This window comes from Rhincodon typus, chromosome 31 (genome assembly GCF_021869965.1).
Source record: "Rhincodon typus isolate 14 chromosome 31, sRhiTyp1.1, whole genome shotgun sequence".
Taxonomy (NCBI): Eukaryota; Metazoa; Chordata; class Chondrichthyes; order Orectolobiformes; family Rhincodontidae; genus Rhincodon; species Rhincodon typus.
In genome coordinates, this window is record NC_063362.1 from 6,592,146 (window position 1) to 6,618,861 (window position 26,716).

The 26,716-nt window shown below is 42.3% G+C and overlaps 1 protein-coding gene across 1 annotated transcript; it reads right to left on the reverse strand.

Moving 5' to 3' along the window:
• Positions 1-1,543: 1,543 nt before the first annotated feature.
• Positions 1,544-24,917, reverse strand: ca6 (carbonic anhydrase VI). The gene is made up of 8 exons (XM_048614867.1): positions 24,743-24,917; positions 23,727-23,875; positions 20,540-20,635; positions 17,082-17,148; positions 14,458-14,615; positions 9,330-9,453; positions 9,143-9,235; positions 1,544-2,193 (listed from the first exon to the last, which is right to left on the reverse strand). Exons 1-8 carry the CDS (start codon positions 24,822-24,824, stop codon positions 1,544-1,546), a joined length of 1,419 nt encoding a protein of 472 aa, XP_048470824.1. The 5' UTR covers positions 24,825-24,917.
• Between the last annotated feature and the right edge of the window lie 1,799 nt (positions 24,918-26,716).

Genomic DNA, 26,716 nt, shown 5'->3' on the forward strand with positions numbered 1-26,716 from the left:
CAGTCCAAACTGATGGCAAACTCCTGGCAGAAGAAAGCAAACCTGAAGTTAAGGAACCATTTTCACCTGATAATAACACATTTTCCTGCAATGGTTTACTGACATGTCCTTGATAACATGATGTGCAAATAGGAAGGCCCAGGTTATCCCAGACCATCATTGCCCAGCCCTCAGGAACTGGTTATCTTTCACAGCAGGATTTGTATCATCATTTGGATTCATCTCACTAGGTTCCTGGTAACTTTCAAAACCAGTAATCCAGCCAGACAAACCAGTAATCCAGCCAGACAAACAATGGATAATTGATCAATGCCTCACACAGAAAGGATACACAACGAACTGGTTAAACTTCATCTCTGTGAAACTTGGGAATCTTACACCATGGTCCTCACCATGTTGTTAACAAGATTCGCTGGATGTAGGCAATAGTACAGTGAGCTTTTCCAGATAATGAATTTATTCATCACTTTAAGATACAATAAAGCTTCCCAACCAGGTTCCTGTGATACACTCTAACGGTTTTTCTCTTTGTTCTTTCAAGGGGTGTGTATGTCATTGGCAAGGCCAGCATTTGTTGCCCATCCCCAATTGCCTTTGAACTGAGAGACTTGCTGGGCCATGACATAGAGCATTCAAGGGTCAAGCATGTTGCTGTGGGACTGAAGTCACAAGTAGGTCAGGCTGGGAAAGGGCAACAGATTTCCTTCCCTTAGAATCATAGAATCCCTACAGTGTGGAAAAGGCTATTCAGCCCATCAAGTCAACACTGACACTCCAAAGAGCATCCCAACCAGACCCACCACCCCTTACCCTATCCCTGCATTTCCCATGAATGATCCACCTCGCCTGCACATCCCTGGATACTATGGGACAATTTAGCATTACCAATCCACCTAACCTGCACATCTTTGGACTGTGGGAGGAAACCTACATAAGTGCAGGGAGAATGTGCAAGCTCACACAGACAGCTGCCTGAGACCAGGCTTGAGCCCAGGTCCCTGGCGCTGTAGGCTAATCACTGAGCCACCATGCTGCCCCAAGCTTTCTGAGCCTGACACGACTTGAACACACAATCTTCTGATCTGGAGTCAAATGCACTACTATTGCATCATAAGCCCATCCCTTAAAGGACATTAGTAAAGTAGCTGGGTTCTTTATACCCAATGATGATAGTTTCATGACCATTGTTACAGAGATTAGCTTTCAATTCCAGACTTGATTCACTGAAGTTAAATTCCACTAGCTACTGTGTGGGATTTGAACCCATGTTCAAAGATTTGCCTGGGTCTGGATTACTCAGCCAGTGACATTACCACATGTGTCTGTCTCCCCACAACCATGGGGTCCACATTTACTGATGGAGCTGATTATGACCTCTATACCCAATTTGTAGTTTTTTGTGACCTGTTTATTAATGATTTTCAAAATCAGTCCGTAAATATAAAACGGTTTCTACTTTCCCAAACCAACGCACTTGTGCTGAAGGTGAACTGGTTAATATTTCCCTGGCCTTCCCCAGATAGCACATGGCAATTAAAATAAATTACCCTAAACAAATGCTATCCTCTTCGAGTTTCACCCCACCAAATACTGCTGTGGAACTCTTTCCCCAACCTATAACATTTCCCCTTTTCCATCTATATCTGCATTCCATTAAATTTCGAATTTCCAAGGGACTGAGAACATAATCCCACATATTAACAGTGGTAATGTCACCAATGAAAGCATCAGATAACATGCCCACAATGCCATCGTGATCTTTACCCAGCAGCAGGGTACCACCAGTTTTAATAACATACCCTTTCTTCAGATAATCGATCCTTCCTGACAGTCCATTAGTCCACATTTCCACAGCTCCTGATTGAGAAGTCCACGTCACACAGTAGTGCACCCATTCATTTGGACTGAAGTGCAATGTCATGTTTACAAAGTGCCCTCCAATCCATAGTCCCCAGTCGAAACCCACAGAGATAACCAGTTCATTGTCACTGTCCTCTGTTGCATACGATAGAATAATTCTCGGCTGGGAGTCTCTTGTCCTGACCCACATGCAGATGGTAAAGGAACTGAGATTCATGTTGCGAAGAGTTTGGATTTCAACGAAACTGGAGAGGCTGTCCTCAGAGAAGTGAAAACTGGGGTGGGAAGACAATTTGCTGCCTTCCAAAATAATTGAAGAAAAAGTGTCATTAGCTATTTTTGCTCACTCCACTTCTCAGGTATCTTTCCTTCTCTGTTATAACAATTATTATTTCTTGGGCTGAGGAATATCAACACTGAAAAATGGAACAATTTCAACACCTTGCTCCTTGTGCCGATATCAAATCAATTAGCTACAGTGTGGAATTCTTTATCACTTGACCTCAAATGGAGAATTAACCTTAATTTCAGAAAAATACTCCCAACTGCATGGGTTTGACGTTTAGCTTCTCTCTCAGCATAAACATACAAGGGCTTTTGCAGTGCAGTGTTAGGGTCCATACCTCTGGACCAGGAGGCCTGAGTTTGAATCCTACCCACTCCATTGTTCTGTAATAATATCCTTGAATGGGTTGATGAAAAATACCGAGCAGGAACCTACCTGTTTACTACCAATTTAGTGCGAAGTATGAACAGTCTCTTTGCCTTCTCAGTTTCTCCATCTGAGTAGTCAATTTTAATTCACATCACAGAAACTTTGGTAACATATATATCCCTTACCTTCAATGGCTGCACATTTACCCTTCATCGACCAAGAGTTTAGGCCTCATTTTCCTGCCCAGAACTCCATCACATCAAATCTCACCAAATTCAGGTTTCTCTTTTATCTCAAAATCTCTGTTCCCGTGGCAGTTTTTTTTCCTTTATTCATTCATGGGATGAGGGCATCACTGGCCAGGCAGCATTTATTGCCCATCCCTAATTGTCCAGAGGGCAGTTAAGAGTCAACCACTTTGCTGTGGGTCTGGAGTCACATGTAGGCCAGACCAGGTAAGGATGGCAGTTTCCTTCCCTAAAGGACATTCGTGACCCAGATGGATTTTTCCAACAAGCGACAATGGCTTCATTGTCACCATTAGACTCTTAATTCCAGATATTTATTAAATTCAAATCCCACCATCTGCCATGGCAGTTCACTTCTAAGCAATAAGTACAAGAGACGTAGATTTTCATCTCATACCCTGGGCAGGGAAGGGGAAGATCCCTTTATAGATCCAGACTGATTTTTATTCTATTCATTTTAAAAGATTACAGCCATAAGACTATAAGATGTAGGAGCGAAAATAGGCCATTCAGCCCACTGATCTGCTGTGCCAGTCATTGAGATCATGGTTGAAGTGATATTCCTCAACTGCATTTTCCTGCCTTTTCCTTTCATTCCTTTACTGTTTGAAAATCTGTGTTAGCCTTTAATATACTTAATGACCCGGCCTCAACAGTCCTCTGCAGTAAAGAATTTCATACATCACTTCCCTCTGAAAAAAGAAATTCCTCCTCATCGCTGTCTTAAATGAGTGACCTCTTGCTCCCAGATTATGGACTCTGGAGTTGCCCAACAGAACTGATACCCTCTGAAAGAGAGAAATTCATCAATATTTGACAAAACATAAACCAGTCTTTCCCTCTCAAATATAGATTGACAGCAATCATTGGGCTTTGACTTCTCAAGTAACAGAAGATTTGGGTTTCACCAAATGCAGTGCAGACAATCTGTGGCACTAAGAATGAGATCATGGCTGATCTGTGGCCTACCTGCCTTTGGTCCATATCCCTTAGTAACTTTACTTAACAAAAAGCTATCTATTTCAGATTTAAAATTACCAATTCCCCTTTCCAATGGACTCTGATCTTTGACTCTCCCATCAAGGGAAAACAATCTTTCTGCAGTTCCCATGTTGAAGTCCCTAAGAATCTTGTATGTTTCAATAAGGTCTCCTCTCATTCTTCTAAACTCCACTGAGTACAGACCAGCTCAAACTCTCCACATAAGGACATCCCTCCATCCTCAGAGTCAGCCTGGTGAACCTTCTCGGTCTGCAATGCCAGTTTTATCTTTCCTTAGATCAGGGGACCAAAAGTGTTCACAGTATTCCAGATGCAATCTGACAACTGCCTTGTACAGATCAAAACCTCATGTCCCTTCTACTGTGACAGACTTTGCCAGATACCGCTCAAACAGTGAAGATGAAAATTTAACCCTCTCACCTACATTCTCAGCCTCCTGTTTGCATTCTATCTTGAAAGCAAGTCTCTTGCGCCTTACTCTGACTTTAGGTGATATAATGTGTGAGCAATATCACTGCCGTTATCCCCATCTCTCCGCATTTTCAGTCCCAATTACATTAACAGAAATGAAAATGAGGAGCAGTGTATAACCAGCAGCTGATCGATATCATTTATTTTACATTGACCCTCCCACATCCATTTTACTCCCTCCTTGTTTAACTAAATTTCCTACAATCCTTTGATTCAGTCCTTGCTTTGTCCTTTTGATCATCAGGTATTTAAGAACCAAGTTTGGACAACCATTACTTCCCCAACTCATTTCTTCAGCCCAAATCTTCACTTTTTATGGTGTCTGTTGTTTCTAGCCTTCATGGCCCATCCCCCATATTTCAATCATGGCTAGATCTTGAAGGACTGTGCAATAATTTTCCAGCAAGTACTCGACATTAAATCTGAACTCCAAAAGGTATTAACGCTAATATCTAATGCCAGACTATGTGCACTGCAATTGGTGAAATCCAAATCTACTGTTGGCTAAGAAGCCAAAGCCCAATGATAGCTGTTAATCTACATTTGAGAGGGAAAGACTGGTTAACGTTTTGCCAAATATTAATAAATTTCTCTCTTTCGGAGGGTAACTCGATTGCTGTGCGATTCCAGAAAATTTCGCATTGATTGCCAATGGACAGCCTTTTCTTTATACCTTGGCTTGCTTTTCTAGCTAGGAACAAGGAACAGGAGTAGGCCATTCAGCCCCTCCAGCCTGTTCCATCTTTGAATGAATTCACAGTTGACCTTGAATGCAGAGGGTGGTGCGTGTGTGGAATGAGCTGCCAGAGGAAGTGGTGGAGGCTGGTACAATTACAACATGTAAAAGGCATCTGGATGGGTATATGAATAGGAAGGGTTTAAAGGGATATAGACCAAATGCTGGCAAATGGGATTAGATTAATTTAGGATATCTGGTTGGCACGGACGAGTTGGACTGAAGGGTCTGTTTCCAAGCCGTATAGCTCTATGACTGTATGAGATTATGGCTGATCTGTTGCCTAACCCCACGTATCTGTCTTTGGCCCATATCCTTTAGTAACTTTGGTTAATTAAAGGTTATCTATTTCAGATTTAAAATTAACAATTCCCCTTTCCAATTTGGGTTAAATCCCAAAGGGAGCAAGTATTCAAGAACTTGAACTGTAGCTGATACTAAACTGATATGAAATGAGAGTTGGTCCTTACCACATAGAGACCCAGGCCACTTTAACACAAGGCTCTTGTCTCCAAGCCCCCACCATCAATGGATTTAGCCAAGAGGTGGCAACTGGTTGACGGGAGGGTGGGGAATGGGCTTGCATTCCTGGACAGCAAGGTGCAATTGGCTGGGACAGAAGGAAAGATGTCCAGCGCTCAGTGAAAACACTAGGAAATGGTTATCAGAGAATCTTGTGATGAGAAAGGGGAGGGAAACTGGGTCAAGAGAAGCCTAAATTGTCCTAATAGGATCCTTTTCCTACTCTTATAGCTGCAGGCAAGTCCATCCAGAATTCATAGAGTCATAGAGTCAAATAGCATAGAAACAGCCCTTTGGCCCACAATGTCCATGTAGGCCAACGAACACCAAACTACACTAATCCCATTTACCTGCTCTTTGTCTGTAGCCTGGTATTTTATGTCCTGGCACTTTATATGCTCATCCAGGCACTTCTTAAATGTTGTGAGAGAATAGCCTCCACCGCCCTCCACAACACATTTCATATTTCTACCAAACTCTGGGTGAAGAAAGTGTTTCATGAAAGTTTTATGTTTGAAAATCCTGTTGCCCTGAGTCTTTTCTCAGTTGGGCTCCACCCCAGTGATAAACCATGGCAGCTTCCCCATTTCCCCACAGAAAACCTTATAGCATTTAAGAAGTATTTAGATGTCCACTTGCAATGCCAAAGCACACAAGGCTTTGGGCCAAGTGCTGGAAAATGGGATTGGAATAGCCAGGGACTTATTTATGACTGGATCTGACTCCTTGGTCTGAAGGGCCTTCTTCCATAATGTAGGCCTCTATGTAGCCTCTTTTCGGGGAAAGCCCACCATATTGAATGCCACTGGGGCCTCTGACTGTTCATTGGCAGGCCTTGAATCAAGAACCAATCCCCTTCCCCCAGTGGGGGGAGTAGGGGGGGTAGTGAAAGGGTGGCCAACCCAAACATTGCTGGCAGATTGGCAACTCTAATGAAGGGCAGCCCCACTGAGAAGTGCCATGTACCTGAGGCCTAGTGTATCTGCTGTATCCCACCCCAGCGGGAAAATCCGGTTAAATGGTACGTACTGGAGCAACTCGTCAAATCTGTCCACTTCAAAATAGAGGAAGTCAGTTCCAGTTTGCTCATTTCCAACCATGACAGGTTTTAGCCCAGGCCACAGGGTCAGTGAAGGCTGATAGGCAGGTGGTCCATGGAGTGGGGGTCATGGGGAAGACAGGGGGCAGCAACAAGGGCTGTTGAGAAGGCCACTTACCAGCATTCCCCCTTTCTCAACATCCGATCCCTCAACTGGCACCAGGATCCCCCGCTCACACACTCCAGAACCCACAAGTGACTCCGGACAGGATAGTTTGTGGCTTTCCCAACATGGTGAGACCCCTTCCCTGCCCCCATCCACTGCTGGGTTGGCATCACCAGGAGCAGTAGCATGTTGAGACCCTTAAACACCCACTTAATAACTCAGCTGGTGGGAAGGCTACTCATAAAGCACACCACCCTGGACTTAATCAGGGCTGGCAGCTAGATAGGGGACTCCACTCAGCAGCCTTCTACCTGATTAAATACCCCCTATCCACATTTGCCGCTGAGGACATCATTAGATTCTGCTCTGAGTCAAATTCTCGTGGAACCCTGTATCATTTCCAATGGCCCCAGTGGACCTCCCTCCATTTTGAAGTACACAAGGGGTGTCGGAGAGGGCACTTGTGGCACAGTGGGTAGTGTCCTTACCTCTGAGCAAGGAGGCCTGTGTTCAAGTCACATCTGCTCCAGAGGTGTGTTATTACATCGCTGAACTGGTTGATTAAAAATACCTCCCAGAGGGGTCAGACGAGTATATGCCATTTGCCTGCTATGCTGAAAGAGAATTCCAGCTTATTTACCCATGTTTCAGAGATTTTCATCCTTTGTGATTATTAGCTGGAGCAATGATGACAGCAGGTTGCCCAAATTAGGTCTGAATTCCTCTGCATTTCGAAGATTTCCTGGGGCTGACCCACTTGAGATATGTAAGATGCTTAAAGAAGTTGCTGGACTAGCAAGAGATAAACTCTATACCTTAGTGCAGGAGAGACACAATAAGGTTCTAAAATCTTAAAACTATCACTCAATCTGGTGTCAGGAAGCATTTCTTCACACTTAAGGTCTTGGGAATCTGGAATCTGCTTTCCCAAAAGAAAACTATTAAGCCTAGGTGAATTGAAAATTCACAATGGGATTTGGTAGATATTTGTTAAACAAGGGTATCAAACGTTACAGGCAAAACAGGTAGATCGGGTTAAAGCGCATATCAGCCAATTTCTAACTGAATGTCAGAACAGGCTCCTGGCGCTGTATGGTCCACTCCTTTTCCAGGTCTGGCACTTGCTGTAAAATCTCTCTCCAGGCAATCCTTATCAGCTTCAGGTGACCAGCTGTATCATGGCAATGATGGAAACCCATCAGCAAGGGTATGCCCCTTTAATGGGGAATGCAGTGCATAGAACAGAGAGAAACCAGGGAAGCAGAAACCCAGGGACAGATTGACGATTAACTGAATGACCCAGTGAAAAGATTCTGCAGAAGCTACAGGAAGAGGAAGGTTGTTTAATGCTTCACTGCCATCTTCAGGAGTAAATGAGAAACATCTTCACAGTGCATACTTTAACAGCAGCTTCAGAAATCAGCCCTATACCTTTCAGCACAGTCTGTGAGTTCACTAAAGAACAACACCAACAACATATAGTTCTATGTAGCACCAAGGGGGTGGGGGTTCAGTTAGCTCAGATGGCTGTTTTGTGATATAGAGTGATGCCAATAGCATGGGTTCAATTCACATCACCAGCTGAGGTTACCACGAAAGACTGCCCTTCTCAATCTCTTGCCTCGCTGAGGCGTGGTGACCCTCAGGTTAAAACACCACTTGTCATGTCTCTCTCTAACGAGAGAGCAGCTGTATGGTAATTTTACATTTACATAGCACCTTTTCTAAATAGTAAAGTCACCATTGTCTTACCAGACCATAAGGCCTTGAAAAACAAGGTTGTCAGATTCTTAGGAACACCACCGCCTTAAAGCTCTGCTCTGAGCCATTCACCATCCTGACTTGGAATCTGTACTTTGGCGTTTGGTCAAAATCCTAGAACTCCCTTCCCCGCAGCCCCAAGAAATGTCCCTACTCCACCATGGATAACAACATCATCTCCTTCTCCAGGTCAATTAGGCAATAATTATTAGCTAACCAGAGAGACCTTCGTCCCATGATTGAATAAACAAAATATAAAGGGTCTGAATGTATCTTAAGTCCTATCACTCACCTGGAAACATAGCAAATAGGAATAGGAGCAGGCCATTCAGCCCTTGAGCTTTCTCTGTCATTCATTATGATCATGGCTGATCATCCAACTCAGTCCCCTGTTCCTGCTTTCTCTCCACTACCTTTTAAACCTAAGAACTATATCTATCTCCTTTTTGAAAAATTCAGTGTTTTGGCCTCAACTGTTTTCTGTGGCAGGGAATTCCACAGGCCCACTGCTCTCTGGGTGAACAAATTTCTCCTCAAATTAGTTAGAAATTATAATTACAATTTCATTATTCTGAGTGCAGTAAGAATTATCGTTTACTCTAAGCAGGGTAACTCTAGAACATGTTTTGTTGCATTTCTTTCTCCTGACAGTAATGACAAATCACATGCCTTGATTACTCACCTGTATATCTTGATTCTGCATTTGCATCAACATTGTTCAGAATCGCTTCAATTTTGTCCAATTTCTCATGAATTGTTTCAAGATGGCAGGAACCTGCTGAAGAAAATGAATATGACTAAAGAATCACTTAAGTCCACGAGTGGTTGAAAACTTAGTATTTTTGAGTGAAGAACAATTATTATGGCACCTTTCATCACAGCAGGTTGAAAAGAGGCTTCTACGATTCTGTCATTGATGGCCTGTGCGCGTCGATAATCATTCTTCAAAGTTTTGTTTTCCCAATCCAGCACAGAAGTTTCTAATAACCTGATCTGCAGAAAGACATCAACATTTTGTTTTTAAAAGGGGGAAAACCAAGATTTATACAGTATGAGAGCTGAGTATTGATTAGTTGCCAAGTAGGCTCTGATAGGACTATAAGGTATAAGAGCAGAATTAGGCCATTATGTACATCGCATCTTCTCTGCTATTCAATCATGGCTGATATGTTTCTCAATCCCATTGTCCTGCCTTCTCCCTGTATCCTTTGATCCTCTTACCAATCAAGAACCTATCTAACTTTATCTTAAATGCACTCAATGACTTGAACTCTACAGCCCTCTGTGGTATCTTCCAGATGAGGCATTAAACTGAGAATAACAAAACAGAAAACTGCAGATGCTGGAAGTCTGAAACAAATAAAAATAGAAATTGCTGGAGAAACTCATCACGTCTGGCAGCATCTGTGGAGAGAGAAACAAATTTCACGTTTTGAACCCAGTGACAATGTTCTGAGGAAGGGTCACTGGACTCGAAACTTTAACTCTGTTTCTCTCTGCAGAGTTTCTCCAGCAATTTCTGCTCCGTTTGTTACTAAACCAAGGCTTCATTTGCCTGCCTGGCAAATTCAATACCACCATTTCAAAGAAGAGGAAGAAAATTATCCTCGGTGTGCTGGCTAATATTTATCCCTCAATCATCTTGGCAAAAATAGATTATATCGTCATTATCATATTGCTGTTTATGGGAGCTCATTGTCAGGATTCATGCATTACTTCACTTATCTCAAGGCACTTCAAGACAATCATGAAAGCTGGCATAAAAATGCAAGGTTTCCTCTCTTGCATTAACTTGTGGTTGTCCCTTAAATATTCTGAGAACAAATTTGGTTTCTAGCGATGCTGCAGGATTCTTGTATCTCAGCAGCACCACCAGCAGGAATATAATGATACTGCATGTACTTGTCACAATTTTAAAAGTCCTAATAAAACTGGCATTACAGTGTGTGCTACATGTCTGGTGCTCAGAGATAATTGTATGTCAACTTTTAGGATACTATAATGCAGCCTAACCTTACCCGGTCTGACCTACAGTACTGTTGACTCTTGACTGAGTTCTGAAGAAGGACCCAAGACGTTAACTCTGTTTCTCTCTCCACAGATGCTGCCAGACCTACTGAGTTTCTCCAGCAATTTCTGCTTTTGTTGATGACTCTAACTCAAGTGACCTATTAAGCCACTTGGTGTCAAGGGCAATTAAGGATGGGCAACAAATGGTAGCACATCCTATGGAAGAATTAAGAAAATAAAAGAAAATCTGCATTGCTTTCAGACTGGGGCACATTTTAACCAGTACTTGAGAAGCTGACTGATTCACCATGCTCGGGTTTTTGCAAGGTTTTCAAACATGAGGAGTGTGAGAGGCAGGTCTTGACTATGTCCTCACCCAAAAACTAAACCCATACATTTTCAAGGAGCCTCACCACTGAAAGGTGAACAAATTGCAGCATTTTGTCAGAAATTGTGGTCTCTTTAAAACTGAGTTTTTCCAGAATTTCCTGCATAGCATAAGACTTCACATGATGGCTATTACAGCAGATACTTCCTTTTCCCAAACGTACAGAATTTCTAATAAATAAGGATAATGCAAAGGTGACAATGAATACCACTGAGGCTGCTGTGTTCGATACGCTGACATCAGATTGTTATCTGGCACCATGCATATGCCATTAACAATACCGTGTTTGGGAAAATAAAAGCTTTGTTCCCAGAATACATGAAAACTAACTTTCACATGAAGGTGGGCAAGGGGATGACCGCAATTTTGACATTATGAGGAGCTGCCCATGCTCATTGGCTGGAAAAATTGGGACAAGTGGTTAACATAGTGTCAATTACCAGCCTTAAAAATGGGGCCTATCGACAAGTATTCAGAGTCAGGGGCATTCCACACCGACAGTGGGGCTGTCCTCACTGGAGGAGCAATCCTCAGTGAGGAGCAGTCGTCTTCAGGTAGCTTCCTTCTTCAAATGGAAGAACAGAACAGATTGAGTGAAGAGCCAGGAAGAGATGCCTATTACCTTGGCTGATGAGATCAACACACTCCATGCCAAACGTCTGCTCATCTTCTGGTATCAGTGACCCTCCTCAATTGTGAAGGGTTTTACACTTTCCTATACTCCCAGTTTCGAAACGGCAGGTGAGCCCCAGGTGGATACAGGAAGTGCTTCAGTGATACCCTCAAGGCTTCACTGACAAAGTGCGACATTCCCACAGACACCTGGGAATCACTGGTCCAAGACCGTCCAAAGTGGAGGAGGAGCATTTGAGAAGGTGTCGAAAACCTTGAGACTTGCTGTTGGGAAAAAGTGGATGACAGACAAACACAGCAAAAGGAGTGCACTGCCACACCAACACCCCACTCATCCATTACCATGACCACCACCTGCCCATGTATAACAAAGCCTGCAGTAGTCATATCGATTTGGACAGAGACTCTACAAACTCACCCTGAGAGTGGAAGAGAATCATCCTCATCCACAAGGGACCACCAATGAAGATAATTTTCGAATTTAATTCACTAATGTATTATCTCCAAACTGCCTTTTCATAATAAATAATCTGAAACTTCCTTACTGCCTATATTGGGTAACTGTTTTCCCGAACTCCCAAATAATAATGAGATCCTGTCAATATAATCTCAGAAGAAGAAGTCTTTTCACATTAAATCTGACATCCTGGTAATGTCAATTTACGTCTTCTATTCCAGGGCTGTGGAATAGGGTGAGCTATAAAGTAAGGGTCATGTTGGATAAAATGATACGGTTCATTCGGAACTTCCTATTTTTATCCACTTTACTTGTACATCTGTGCTGCAATGAAAGAAAGTACATGTTTCTAACGGGTCCAAGCTCTTCTTGTTGATTTAGGCAAGATAAGGAGAGGAGAATCTCCTAAAGGAAAGTGCATCTTTGAAACTCTCAAGCTCAAACGGCAGTGAAAGCGAAGTACCCAACAATATCCAGGGCAGAAGTGGGTATATTCATGTTGGAGTGAGGGGTGAGTGGTTAAGAGGGGTAGGCAGGAATATCAACTACAGACACTCCTTATTGCAAATGGGTTCCATCCTTGAGTGTGTTCACAAATCGATTTGTACACAAATTGGAACACAGTGCAGGCTAATGTAAAACAGTCATTCAGGAAATGCTTGTATGTTGGATGTTAAAAATTACACCCCTGTACAGGACAGTGCTTCTAAGTATGTGCGTCGGTAAGTCAGGCATTCATAAATCAGACACCTTCTGTAATTGGATCAGCTATGATCTTATTGAATGGCAGAGCAGGCTCAATCTTATTGAATGTCTTAAGAAGCTGATCCTCCTGTTCCTTATTCACATGTTCATATCAAAACGATTTTGCACATTAATGCATTATTATTTCACACATATTTCACACATAGCGTGGTGGCCGTGTGTGCTGGTCAGGAGGAAGAAGGTCGAGCCTTTGGCATCTGCAATTCAGAAATGCAGTGAAATCCCAACCACAGTCAGGTCATCAGACAAACACGTGACTCCATTGGCTGCTCACTCACTCCGCTTAATGAGCTACGTTGACAAATGCATAGCTGCTTGTCCACTGCAAAATTCTATCTAGCCTTTTATGTGTCAGTGGAGTCTATAAAGGATAAAGAAAATGTACATCTTTAAATCTCCCTCCTTCTGTAAAATGATTTGGGGCAGCCTCAGAGCACTATATAAAAGCGAGCCATTATTTTCTCTCACTTTCATTTACCCATCCCTAATGTTCTTCTCCTGTACCAAATCACTGACTTGTACTTGGTAACAATGAGCTCTAGCTCATTCACTCTACAATGTGCTCCTCGATAAAATCAGCAGCCTCTTTGCATGGGGTGCACTTCACAGCTAAAACTCAATCCCTCTTCACCTGACGCCCAACCTTGCATAACATCCAGCAGGGCTCCCTGAATAGCAACCAGGAGTGAGAATCTTGCTGAGTTCTCCTTTTCTAATCCTGGAACTGCTTGAGCTGCTCCTAGCTGAGACTGGCTGATTAGCTCTGACGTGGAAACTCTCCCAATTTATACAGTGAACTACCTCATTGGATTCTTCACTGAGACGCACAAGATTATAGACAAGGGTAGACACAAAGAGGTTGTATCCACTGGATGAAGCATCTAGAACACAGGGCATGGTCTCAGGATAAAGGATCAATCCTTCAGGAATCCAATATTGGGGAATTTCTTCAGGGTACTCTGATTCTTTTGGAATTCTCCACCCCAGAGGATTGGGAATGTTCTGTCATGAAGTAGATTTAAGGTTGAGATAGAAAGATCTTTATTTTGTCAGGAATAGGGAGGGAGGTAGGATAATGGAGTTGAATAAAAGATCAGCCATGATTGAAACAACTCCACAAAGGCCAGGATCCTGTCATTTAAGTCACCCTTTATTTACACGTGGAGAGTCCTTGACACTGATCTAGCTCTCTCAGAGCCAGCTCTCAGAGTGAGCAGAATCTCTGACACTCCTGTTCTTATCTGTCAGCCAGGGCTCCCTGATTGGACCCTGATTAACAGTCCCAATCAGGGAACACATATTCTATGACATCCACCTTGCTGACCTCATTACACTCACTACAATGATCATATTGAATGGTACTCCAGACTAAAGGCCTACTTTATGTTCCTATTTCTCATATTCTTCTGCTCTTACATTGGGAGAGTAACAAGTCTCCCCTTTAAAACAAACCTTGCCTTGCTAAAAGAAAAGGTTAAATATTGCGAAGACCAATCTTGCTTTGTTCTTGGGGCTTAAAGTGTGTAGATGTTGGTGTTGGCCTGGGCTGAACAAAGTCAGAAGTCAGGACCTCACCTGATGAAGGAGCAGCGCTCTGAAAGCTTGTGATTTTAAATAAACTTGTTGGACTATAACCTGGTATCATGTGACTTTTGACTTGGGGTTTAAGATCACAGCAGCATGACGCATCCATTATCATTCATACAATCTTAGACAAATCTAAAAGGCAGTGGGTCAAATTTACCTGATTGGATGAGAGCACAATTGTTGTGTCAAAAATGGTCCAGATTATTGTCTCAAAACAAGGTGGAGTTGTTAAAGACCCTCTGTACCTATAGAAGTTTGAGAGGTTATGGGGCAGCATGTTCCTAATGTCTATTGGCTGTATTTTTGTGAATTGCCCTGAAATTGAACAGAAAAACATACAGCATCACTAGTCATATGGAATGTAAACGCTGCAAAACATGAAGTCAAACAATACAGGTTGCTTATGATTTGCTTGCAAAGGCTGCCTCAGGTGACTATCCACCCCAAACCGTCTAACTAAACACCCACATCCCTCAAAGTGAACCTCCAGAAATAAAAGGTAGGTACCCAAATGCTTTGATTTTCCATCTAGAGTAAAATTAAGCCGATAGGCAACATTAAAAGGAAATCTATTTAGACTGTGTGAAAGAAATTCTCGCACATTTTCTTCTTTTCATTAATGATACAATTTGACAGATAATGGCCTGAAAAATGCCTTTATTTCTGGAAGGGCAATATTTCATATTAGTGTTTAAATTAGTTGCATCTAATTGCCTGTTGCAATGATTTTCAATATAATCATCGAACCATGCAGTACAGAAGAGACCGTTCAGTCCATCAAATCTGTACTGCCAAAAAGACATTACTACCTGCACTAGTCCCACTTTCCTGCCCTGGGCCAGAATGTTATGATACTTCAAATGCTTATTCAAGTACTTTTTAAAGATTGTGAGGTTTACCATTTCAACTATCCTCCCCGCAGTTCATTCCAAATCCATACCAGCCTCTAGGTGCAAAACTTTTTCCTCAAATCCCCTCCAAACCTCCTGCATTTTGCTTCAAAATCACATCCCCTTGTTCTTAATCCTTGAACTAAGGGGAACAGGTGCTTTCTATTCACCTAGTCCACGCCCTTCAATCTGATACACCTCTTTCAGGACCCCCTCAACATTCTCCATTCCAAAGAGAGCAACCCGAGCTTATCCAGTCTCTTTTCGTCGCTAAAGTGCTCCATCCCAGGCAACATCCTCGTGAATCTCGTCTGTAACCCCTCCAGTGCTAAGACATTCTTCTTATTGTGTGGTAACCAGAACTGCACACAGTACAGTAAACCCAGCCCAACTGAAGTCTTTAACATAACCTCCCTGCTCTTATAGTGTATGCCACGAGTGATAAAGGCTAGCATCCCATATGCCTTCTTAACTACCCTATTAACCCATGCTGTCACCTTCAGGGTTCTGTGACCAAGCACCCTGATATTCCTTTGTCCTCTGAACCACCTAGTGTCTTGCCATTCATTGGCTACTCCCTTGGCTTTTTCCTTTTTCCAAAGTGCATCAACTCATATTTATCAGGCTTAACTTCCACCTGCCACTGATCTGCCCATCTGACCAATCCATTTATATCCTCCTGTCACCCAAGATCCTCACTGTAAACCACCTGGCCAATCTTCATGTCAACAACAAACTTACTTACCATCCCTTCCACATTCTCTTCGATATCATTTACAAATATCACAGTCCATAAGGGACCCAGGACTGATCCCTGTGGTATGCCCAGCACACAGGGCTCCAGTCACACAGACAGCCTTCTAGCACCGCCCTCTGTTCCCATCACTTTGGATCCATCTTGCCAAGTTACCCTGGATCCCATGAGCTTTTACCTTCTTTATCAGTTTCCCATGTGGGAAGTATGGATTGGGACTGTGCAGTATCGGCTGTGATTCAGTGGAGAGCACTCTCAGCACTGAGTCAGAATGTTTGAGCTCAAATTTTAATCCAGAAGCTAGTGTACAAAATCCAGACTGACACTTCAGTTCAATACCAAGGGAGCACAGTATTGCAGAAGTTAACATCTTTCAAATAATGACTTAGAGCTGACTCATTCTTCTAAACTCTTAGATGTAAAAGTCCCCAGGATAATATCTGAAGAAGATAAAAAGTGTAATGTTTATCCCAAGACCAATGCTAGTAAGCAACATTGTATTCTTTCATTCATTCATGGGGATGTGGGTATCCCAGCATTAATTGCCCAGAGGGCAGTTAAAAGTCAACCAAACTGCTATGGATCTGGAGTCACATACACCAGACCAGGTAAGAATGGAAGGTTTCTTCTGTAAAGAACATGAGTCAACCAAGTGAGTTTTCCCCCAATAATTTCAGATTCATCATTACACTGTTAATTCCAAATTTTATTGAATTCAAATTCCACCATCTGCCATAGCAGGATTCAATTCCCAGCCCCCAGAACATTATCGGGGTTTCTAGATTATTAGTCTACTGGTACGACCACCAGCTATCACCTCCCAATTAATGTATTTGATTACCTTTTGTTTGAAGAGAAAGGGAGAATTGCAGGGTTATGAAGAAAGATCAGGGGAATGGAATTTTGGCTATTTCTTTTGAACAGCCAACGCAGATACAATTGTGCTTCTGTGCTGCTTCGTTCTATGATTGTTGTGTGGGCCCTCGTCCTGTGCAAATTAAAGGCTGCATTTCCATCCATTAAAACACTAAATCCACTTTAAGAACTCTTTGGATGTGATTAAAGGTGCCAAGTAAATGCAAGTTCTTTCTTAAGACTGCCAGAAAGGTTGGAAAGTTTGCAGAGAAAGCAATGTACCTGCATATCTGACTTTGCTTAAGCTGGATATAAAGTCGCTGTAGTACGTGTTTTCGAAGTGACCATCCTGAGAAAAGACCAAATTCCAATCAGAAAATCACAGATGGACACATCCCTGCCACACAAGCCCGGTGACTGTTTCATTGTTGTGCTTCAACTTACATTTCTACAGCATTTCTGATATCTCGAAGGGCTTTGACAGAGTGAAATAGATGCATAGCAAGAGGAAGCAGGGGCAGGGTTGTGGAGGAAAGCTGGATGGGGAACTTGGAAGAGGACGATTTGGAAGAATATTTGAGGAGATCTTTGAAAATGGCCTCAATATTGTAGCAATAAATAACTTTGTGTTATTCGGGTCTGTGATCTGCTTTCTCCTTCTGGAAGATTTCTTCCATGTTGTATGATTCTGGAATGTGAGTACACTAGAACCTTCATTACCTGTCTTCCCATTAGCTTCACTCTTCTGTCACAAGTGGATTTCCAGTGTAAGAAACTGTACTTTTCTTTAAAAGGCTTATAAAATCAAAGGACAACTTGCATTTATGTAGTGACTCCAAAGTAATAAGCATCCAATGCATATCACAGGAGCATTATCCATCAGAATCAGACATCAAGTCGGAAAAAGAGACATTGGGACAAGTGATCAAAAGTTTGATTGAAGAGGTAGGTTTTAAGAAAGAAGAAAGAGTTAGAGAGGCGGAGAGGTTTGGGGATGGAATTGCACAGTTTTAGGGTCTTGATAGCCAGATACACAGCTATCTCTGAAATCTAATGAAAGGGGTGAAGGAAATCAGGGATCAACAAAATGTCAGACTTGGAGAAATGCAGAATTCCCAGCGGGTTATGGTGCTAGAGAAGGTTACAGAAAAATAAACAGCAAGAGTCAAAAACAAGGGTGAGAATGTTCAATCTTGAGACGTAGCTGGACCCTGCAAATAATATGGGTGAGCACATTCAGGAATGAGAGGTGAAGAGGACTTGGTGCAAGTTAATTTATAGGCAGCAGGATGGGATTTTTTTTTTGGACGATGTTTGCTTATGGTTCCTGCTGAAAGAAGATTTGGAGATTGTCAATTACCTGTCAATTTTTATTATCTAACAAAAGAGGTGCTCTTTCAATAATGAATGTTCCACCTTAATTGATACAGGTGGATTGCAAGTCTGCTTAAATAGGAAATAGTGAAGATGTGTCTCATTGACAGCATGGCAGTGAATCAGTAACAGCTTCGGTTCCAATCTTTTTTTCCAACCATGCACTTTTATTGCTCTGTGATAAATCCAATCAAGTTGCAAGCTCACTAAGCCAAATATGGACTCCTGATTCACTCAGGTGCAGTTTTAAGTTGGAAGTAGACTTCCTAATTGACAGATAAAACAATTCAAGATGCACTTAATTAGCAAGTTGATCCCACTAATTAAGAATAGGGACAAAACCCAGCAGTAACCAGTTTTCTTCAAGTTGACTCCAATGTAATCTACTGCAGTCCCATGTGAAATCATGATTAAAATTCAGTGCAGGAGTCACTGACCCCTTTCAATGTATCTTCTTAATTGCACACATACAACCTCGGGCACTTCACAACACAAAATGCAGAAAGAATGCATGCATCACTGCAGAATTCAATTCAGGCTAAACAAGCAAGCTTACAGTCCAAACTGAACTTGTCCTAGTTTGGGGATTATCTGGAAGTTTTTTTATGAACCCCTCACATTCTCCTGCTCCCATCCTTCTTCTTCGTCAGAGTCCATTCTCTGAATGGAGGGGAAGTAATTTGCTCTCCCAACCTGCCAATGGTACCCCACCACCTCATTTCCCACTGTGGCACTGCTACATGGCATCTTCAGTGACCTATACAGTTAATAATGAACATTCACCCTGGGTTTGATGAAGGTTTACGTTTGTAACTTCCACCCATCTTTTCCTGGCCAGAAATTGACAGATCCATTGGGCGCTGGCAGCATTTTTTCTATTTTGATGGCTCGTCAGGATTTGTGCCTGAGTTTCATTATTCTGTGTCAGTCAAATGTGTTTGGTTTGGAATTAGGACTGACATTTTGATACTTATCCAGTCCTAACCATCCTACACTTCACTAACATCAGCGGTAATGCCAGTGCCATTTCTGCATCTTATGTCATGAAGCACCCTCACAATGCAAAATAAATGATATCAACCCTTTGTGTAATTAATTACAGCTTTTTCTAATCTACTAGACTCAACTGAAGAGTAGTCTCAGAGACTTGAGGTTATATGATTTGTATGACCGTATGCAACATGCACTCTTTAGCAACCTTAACTCAATCACGCTAGCCTTTCCAACAGTTTATATGTTTGGCTTGTCTTGTTGAAGCTATTCCCTTTTATGAATTAACATGCAATTTACCTTCAGTTCTGTTCCTTAGTACACTGTTGGCTTGAGTTGACTCTGTTGTCCTTCCACATGGAGGATAATGGCCCTCAGCGTTAACAGATCCACAGAGAGAAGTGACTCCCACAGACAGAAGTCAGTCTCTGTGGAGGACTTTGGAAGGAAGAAGCATCTTTCCAAATTTCGACACAATACATTAAAGAGCCATGCTATTAAATAGTGATCCTGTATTCCTTCCTCAACCAATAGTGACCAAAAACAGTTTGTTTAACCATTCTTTGAGGGTGTTTTTAGCAAAGTATTTGGTACAGTATGTCACTGCATTTCAAAGCTTGAAGCACTTCAACCTAATTCAATGGGATAAAACGCAATGGGTTTTATGGCACTGTCAGTAACTTCCCTGCCTCTGAAATGGAAGCTCCATGTTGAAGTACCAGTCCAGGCTGTGGAAAGTGGATTTATAATGTGGTCAAACAGGCTGAGTATTAACATGTGATCCTGCTAATAGCCAGGCTGTTGGCAGGTGGTTAAAAATAGGAAAGGTTTTTGGTCAGCTATGTAATGGAAAGAAAGTAAAGCTTCTGCCAGTACTCTCTGTAAATCCTGGCTACAACAAGTGTGTAAAAGTGAATGTTACCACAGTAATTCCAACTCTGATGTGGGAGCAGATAGCTCAGTTGGTATGACAGCTGATGTGAACTAGATTGATAGGTTTGTTACCTGCCCCTTGTCCTATCCATAGTGGAGATCATGGAGCTATCCATCAGATCTGCCATCCAACACAAAAGTCAAGAATAAGGTGCTGTGTAATTAAAATCAAACCAGCTTTTAACCAGTAGAGATCCCAATGACGTTCTCCCAGTAAATGTCACTGAGGGATTGACTTACACAATAAAAGATGATTGCACCAGTTGCTACACACTTTTATACTCACTAACCCAATGGGGACTGCTCAGTATATCATGGTGCTCTTTCAGCTAGAAATCCTGATGGTCACCTGGTTAGGATGCCAGTGCCTGTGCTAAAAAGTTAGAGCCTGAATTTTATTGTCTTACCGGTGTCGCATTTGCATGACTTCCCTTGAACCATACCTCATAGAAAAACGCGAGCACGGCCAATCCATCTGCTTTATCAGAAGCTTCCAAGAAGCTGCTGTATTTGTCTGAATTATAGTGAACAATATGCAGCTGAAAAACAAAATTTTTAAAAAGGTATCAATCCATTGCAGTCCACTCTTTTCAGTCGTGATGTTTGAACATATTACATGGCGTACTGGTACGTAAGATAAAGGTCACTATAGTCTTACCAGATCATAGGGCTGCTCTCTCATTAGAGAAAGACGACTGGTGGTGGTTTAACCTGAGGGTCAACACGCCTCAGATGAGGGGAGTTGTTGAGAAGAGCAATCCTTCATAGTAACGTCTGCAAATGCTGTTGGTGTCGCTCTGCTTTGGAAATCATCTGTCCAGCTAATGAGTCACAAACCACAGTGTGGATTTGAAGGTCTGAATAGTCTTCTTTTGTGCCACAATGGCTCTATACTGCATAGCAGCCAGGAACATCCCAACTCCAATTTGCTTACTGAAGAGATCTGGGAGTCTAGGGTGTACAATGTGTACAATGTGAACACTGGGTGAGGTCAGGGTTGGTATGATTAGCTGCTGACACAAAGAATAGTCACTGGAATGAGTTCAGGTGGTAGGAGTACACACCTGTACAGCTTAACCCACTAGCATTGGGCAATAAGTGGGGAGAATTACAATGTCAAAAATTATGATCCCCAGCGGTGTAATGGAAAGCTAGTGAAGCCTCTACCAGCACCATCTGTACCTCTTGGCTACAATGTGGTAATTCAGGTGGGGGAGTGGCTGGCTCAGTTGGTAAGACAGCTGCTGTGAACTTGGTGTTAACAGCAAGGGGGACGATTCCTGTTCCAGGTGGGGTAGATTTGTTACCTTCCTCCTTACCCTATCCACGGTGGAGCTATCCACATGGGTCAGATTTGCCTTCCAACAGAGAACTCAATAACTGGGTGCTATGCAATCAAAATCAAACCAGATGATGTCTTTCTACAAACAAGTAGGTTATTCACCAACATTTTAGGAAATTAAATTTGTATTCTTTGCATTTAAGGTTAGAGTATAACACTGGCTACAGTTCACACATTGTCAGTCTAAATTTTATAGAGCGGGCATATGTGTATTGTTTGCCAAATCCTGGTAAAAAGGTGGGTCAGCAGCTCACCGATTTAGTTGATACTACGTTGAGGGTGTTCTTAACAATGTGTGAATGGGACTTTCTCCCCTCATGGACAAGAGGTCCTGCTCATGAGAGATGCAGCCAATCTGGCTGGGAGCTGAGTAGTCCCAGCAGTGCCAGAATTAAGTAGTGGCCACTGCTGGAACTACAATCAAGTCAAAAGAAGATCAGCTGGGAATTAAGGACCCTCATGAGGATGGAGTGGAGGAGATTGTTTAACGATGCGAGGTATTAGGGAGACAAAGGGATAGTTACCATCTTGGGTGGCCACAGAGAACATTTCAAAGGAGGTACTCCCCATTCATTCAATCTTTTAACCCAAGTTGAAGTTCTACCTTGCCCCACTCTTATATGGTGGCAGAGATGGATTCAGGCCCCTGAGTGGTCTTAATTAGCCACAAGGCCTTCAAAACGCCGAATAGTGGACAGGCTGATGCCTTAACCTCCACCCTGCCTCACCATGATATGGGCTAGGACAACTAGAGGGTGGCTGGGAAGGCAATGGGATGGCCACCTGTTTTATATCACAGGCCCCCACTCAGCCTTCAAATATGGCAGCCTCTGCAAAAATCTCATATTCTGAGGTAGGGTCATAGACTTTAGACAGTTCTGTGGTACTTACAGAAGTAGTTATTCAGGAAATGTTATACTTTCAACTTTTTGAGTCCACCCCCTATCCCAAATACCCAATCCCAGGATCCAGACTACTCCCAACTCAACCTGACTATCCCATCAGTGAATCCCTACCATGCAGAAAGAGGCCATTTGGCCAATCGAGCCTGCACAGAACTTCTACAGAGTATCCCACCCACACCCACCCAGACCCATCCCCCGCCCTATCCCAGTAACCCTGCATTTTCCATGGTCAATTCATCTAGCCAGCACATCCTTGGGTACTATGGGGCAATTTAGCATGGCCAATCCACCAAGCCTGCACATCTTTGGACTGTGGGAGGAAACCGGAGCACCCGGAGGAAACCCACACGGACACGGGGAGAATGAGCAAACTCCACACAGACAGTCACCCAAGGTTGGAATTGAACCCAGGTTCCTGGTGCTGTGGGGCAGCGGTGCTAACCACTCAGCTGCCATGCCTAAAACCTAACACTTAACTCTAATTCCTCTAACCCCTTGAATACACAACTGACCCTCTTCCAAACAAATACCAACCTGACCCAATTACACCTGCCAACCATGCCTAGAACCTTCCCCTGACCAGACTTACCAAGCAACAGATCTGACTACTCTTTGCAACCTGATCCAGAATCTCTCAAACCCCACCTCCCACTCACCTACTTATCCATATGCTACACTGCCTAGCTCCCACCTGACCACTACCACCCTGCTCGCCTGCAACCATATCCTCCTACCTCACCTACCCTATCCACTTACACCTTACCCAATCCCCTGCCCATTCACTCATACATCCATTCACCTAGTCACTAATGTTCACACTGTGGACATTTACACTTACAGCAGCTACAACTCTGCAATGGGGCTCTTTGTAGGATTATTTGCTCGCTTTAGAAGCCTGGTTTGAAAGACCAAGCAAGAACTGCGGAGCCATGTCTAGATTTTGAGCAGAGTGGCAAACAAACAGCTATCCGGGCTCATAGTCCACTAGACCATTTAGCAGATACCTAATTTGCTCAAATTATAGACAGGAGAATATCAACCCTTTTACAGGAAGGCCAAACAGGTATCATCTGGTTATATTTAAAATCAATCAATACATATTTTATTCAACATTTTACTTATTAACTGGCTTGTGTTTTAAAACAAAATAATGAACAGATTGCACTCTCAATGCTACTGGGAAAACTAATACTTGCAATATTGCAAGATGTTTGTTTCGATTGCACCTTGCCAGTGGAATTGCAAAGATTGATTTGCATTTCTGCAGTTCTATTCACAGTCTCCAGATATCACAAAGTACACCACAGCCCACGCTGTTTTCTTGAAATAGTTACTGCTGAAATGTAGATGAAATTGGCTGTAAGTTTAGGGTATTCTCTATACCTCTGCCACATAGCGGATGCCATCAATTGTATGCTCTGAGCCACTGCTCTCCAGGTCAAGGCCACCCCAGTGGAAATGCATCTGAACCGCTGTGTAACGACTTGGCAACCCTTTGCTGATAAACATGGAGGGTGGCAAGTTTATTGCAACTATGAAAGCAGAATGCACAAGGTTACACGTTAAAATGTGTATCTTCCTCAGAGCATTGCTCAATAGTTTTAAAATCATGAACCATATCGATGCACAAACTATTAATTTTTAACTATATACAGCAGGTATAAAACATATATTCCCATGAAATGTGTTGAACACAGTACTGACAGCTAATTATTATCTTTGTAAGTTTGCATATTGAATTTTAAGCACTGTATTGTAACTACAGTGCCTCAGAATTACTTCCATAAACACAATGGATTTAATGACAATGCCTATTTATGTGGTGCCTTTAACATGGAAAATGACTTATGTCTCTACACAAAGAAGCAGATATCAGGTAAAAGCTGGAGATTTAGGGGGGAAACATCAAGGGCAGATCGAAAGGGAATGTACTTAAAGATTGAGATGAAGGCAGCAGAAGCAAGGGTTCAGGGAGCAAGATCCACAAAATTAGATGCAGAGGGTTGAAGGTTCAGACACCAAAAATGGGGCAGAGCGAGCTAGGTAGCACATGAAACAATTCCATGGAGAATTATCAGAGCCAAAGCCGTTTCACAGATCCATTTGTCAGCAGAGGTTACAAGAGATCATTGAGGAGTAGGAACCCAGGCTTATTAATTCCATTCAAGGGACACAAAAGCTAAAGGCAGTACTCAATAGGAATAAATCACTTGGGTGAAATGCAAGGGGCTGCCCCATCTTTGGAAAATAGCATCAGCAAGAGGCAAAACCTCCTTAATAAGGATTGGGAAAATTAAGGAAATGATATACTAGACAATCAATTATAGGTATAATTATTTCAGGAAATTTAAAGAAAAGGTCATGTCATTGATAAAACGTAGAATGAAAAGATGCGAGACCTGAATGTCCATTATTGATCATCAGGAATGGTCCCTCGTGTGGTCCATCATATCCAATTAACTCCAAATGGGGTAGAGTCATATTAAACTTCACTTTTTTCCTCTGAATATCGATTGGAGATTGGTGCAAGCCAATGCAAGCTGGATACTTCAAACCCCAAACAGCTTCATTCAAGTCTCCTTCTAGTAAACATGTAAAGGACAGAGAAACTCAGTAAACACCTTCACACCCATTTACTGTCAAACTCTTACCTTGCATTCCACATTTTTTCACTCGCAGAAATTTCTTACAACTTTATATCTAAGTACCAAATTAATTTTCCAGGTCATCATTCCTCCTCCAATCCATGCATTCTGGTTGAAAATGAGGACAATTATTGCTGAGCTAAATTTTGTGTGAAATTAAATCATAGATATAGTGAGCATTTTATTTACCTTGATAGCTCCAGTGCTCCTTGTTAGCAATACCTGACTGCATGCAAAGCAGGATAAAAATTCCCAAAGCAAACTTCCTCAAATCCATGTGCCTGGGACAGAAATTATACTACACGCTAGTCAATTGCAGTCCTGCACACAGACTGATAGTCAGGAGGTCATCAGTCCTAGACAGACCAGAGTACACTACTGATGCTCCAATTAACATGCTAGTATGTAGCCTGGGTGCAGCAAATCATCTGTTCAAATTACAAATTTTGGATTCATCTTGGTTGCATGAAGCAGTCATGAGTGTTATCTTTTTTTAATTAAATCTATGCTTCAGAACATGGGTCACGACAACATTAGTGAAATTGAAACCCATTTTAATTAAAACCGTTAGAGGTAAAGTTGCCCATTTTTACTCCTTCAATCTGCAGTTTGAGTGGGCTGCTGAGGAAATTTCTCAATGGTAAAAAGGACCTTTTTTTTAAAAAAGAAGCATGGATTCCTTGCTCCATATCTGGGTGCTAACGGAGTTGCAAGAGAATTTCTTTGGGGGTCTATCTTGTGACAGACAGCTGCAGATTTGTAGTCAGCGTCATTGGCATTTTTTACATGACCAAAATGGGCTGAAAGAGCCACAAGAAAGGTTACAATCAACAGATGCCGCCAAGGACAGTTTTGGAGTCGGAGAAAGGAGACACTACTAGTTACAGAATTTCACTTGGGGGAAAAGTATGCTTACACGACACAAACAAAATTAACTTAACTGGATGTAAAGGAGACCATTGAGCATCTGTAAAGAGAAGTGGCAAACTAACATTTTGTGGTTAAGATCTTTCAACAGAATTTATTGATAATTGGAATGAACTCCCTAAGGAAGTGGTGGATGTGGGTACAATCACAATGTTTAAAAGACATTTGGATTAGTACATGAATAGGAAAGGTTTGGAGGGATACGGGCCAAGTACAGGCAGGTGGGACTAGTTCAATTTGGGATTATGTTTGGCGTGGACTGGTTGGACCGAAAGGTCTGTTTCTGTGCTGTATGACTCTATGACTCTAAAAGCAGGTCCCTGAATAAAACTGAATGTTAAAAAATCAGGAGGAGAATAGCTGAGAACAGCCGTGAATTATGAATATTGACTCCCTGCAAAGAGATTGGGCTGTGGATTAAAGATATTTCTTTGCATCCTTATCTGTTTCTCATTCATCCTACAAAGGGGTCAGCTTATTGTTTAGGACATTCCTAGAAAATATTATTCTGTTTCCTTCATTTGACAGGTGCTGTGCTTTTGTAAATTTCCCACTGGAAACCATGTGTACATGTTAATCGTGGCATCAATGTGGGGATCTATTTTCTGCCGTTGTGGTCCCTAGGTACTACAGAATTTTGAAGCTTTTAAATAAAAGCTGTTTATTTCATTTCAGTTTTCTTTCCACTGGGACTGTTACAAAATTACAAGTAACACTTACATATCACAAAGCAGCACTTTCGTGGTATTTCCTAGTTATAGAGCCATAGCCACACAGCATGGAAACAGACCGTTCGGTCCA

Excerpts from the sequence above, each read along its gene's own strand:
- ca6 (XM_048614867.1), bottom strand. The coding sequence starts at position 24,824 with ATGACTCTACCCCATTTGGAGTTAATTGGATATGATGGACCACACGAG. Across the intron at positions 9,454-14,457 it reads TTGTGCTCTCATCCAATCAG|ATCAGGTTATTAGAAACTTC; the intron begins GTAAATTTGACC and ends GTCTTTCTGCAG. Across the intron at positions 2,194-9,142 it reads TGCAGAATCAAGATATACAG|CTAATGACACTTTTTCTTCA; the intron begins GTGAGTAATCAA and ends GAGCAAAAATAG.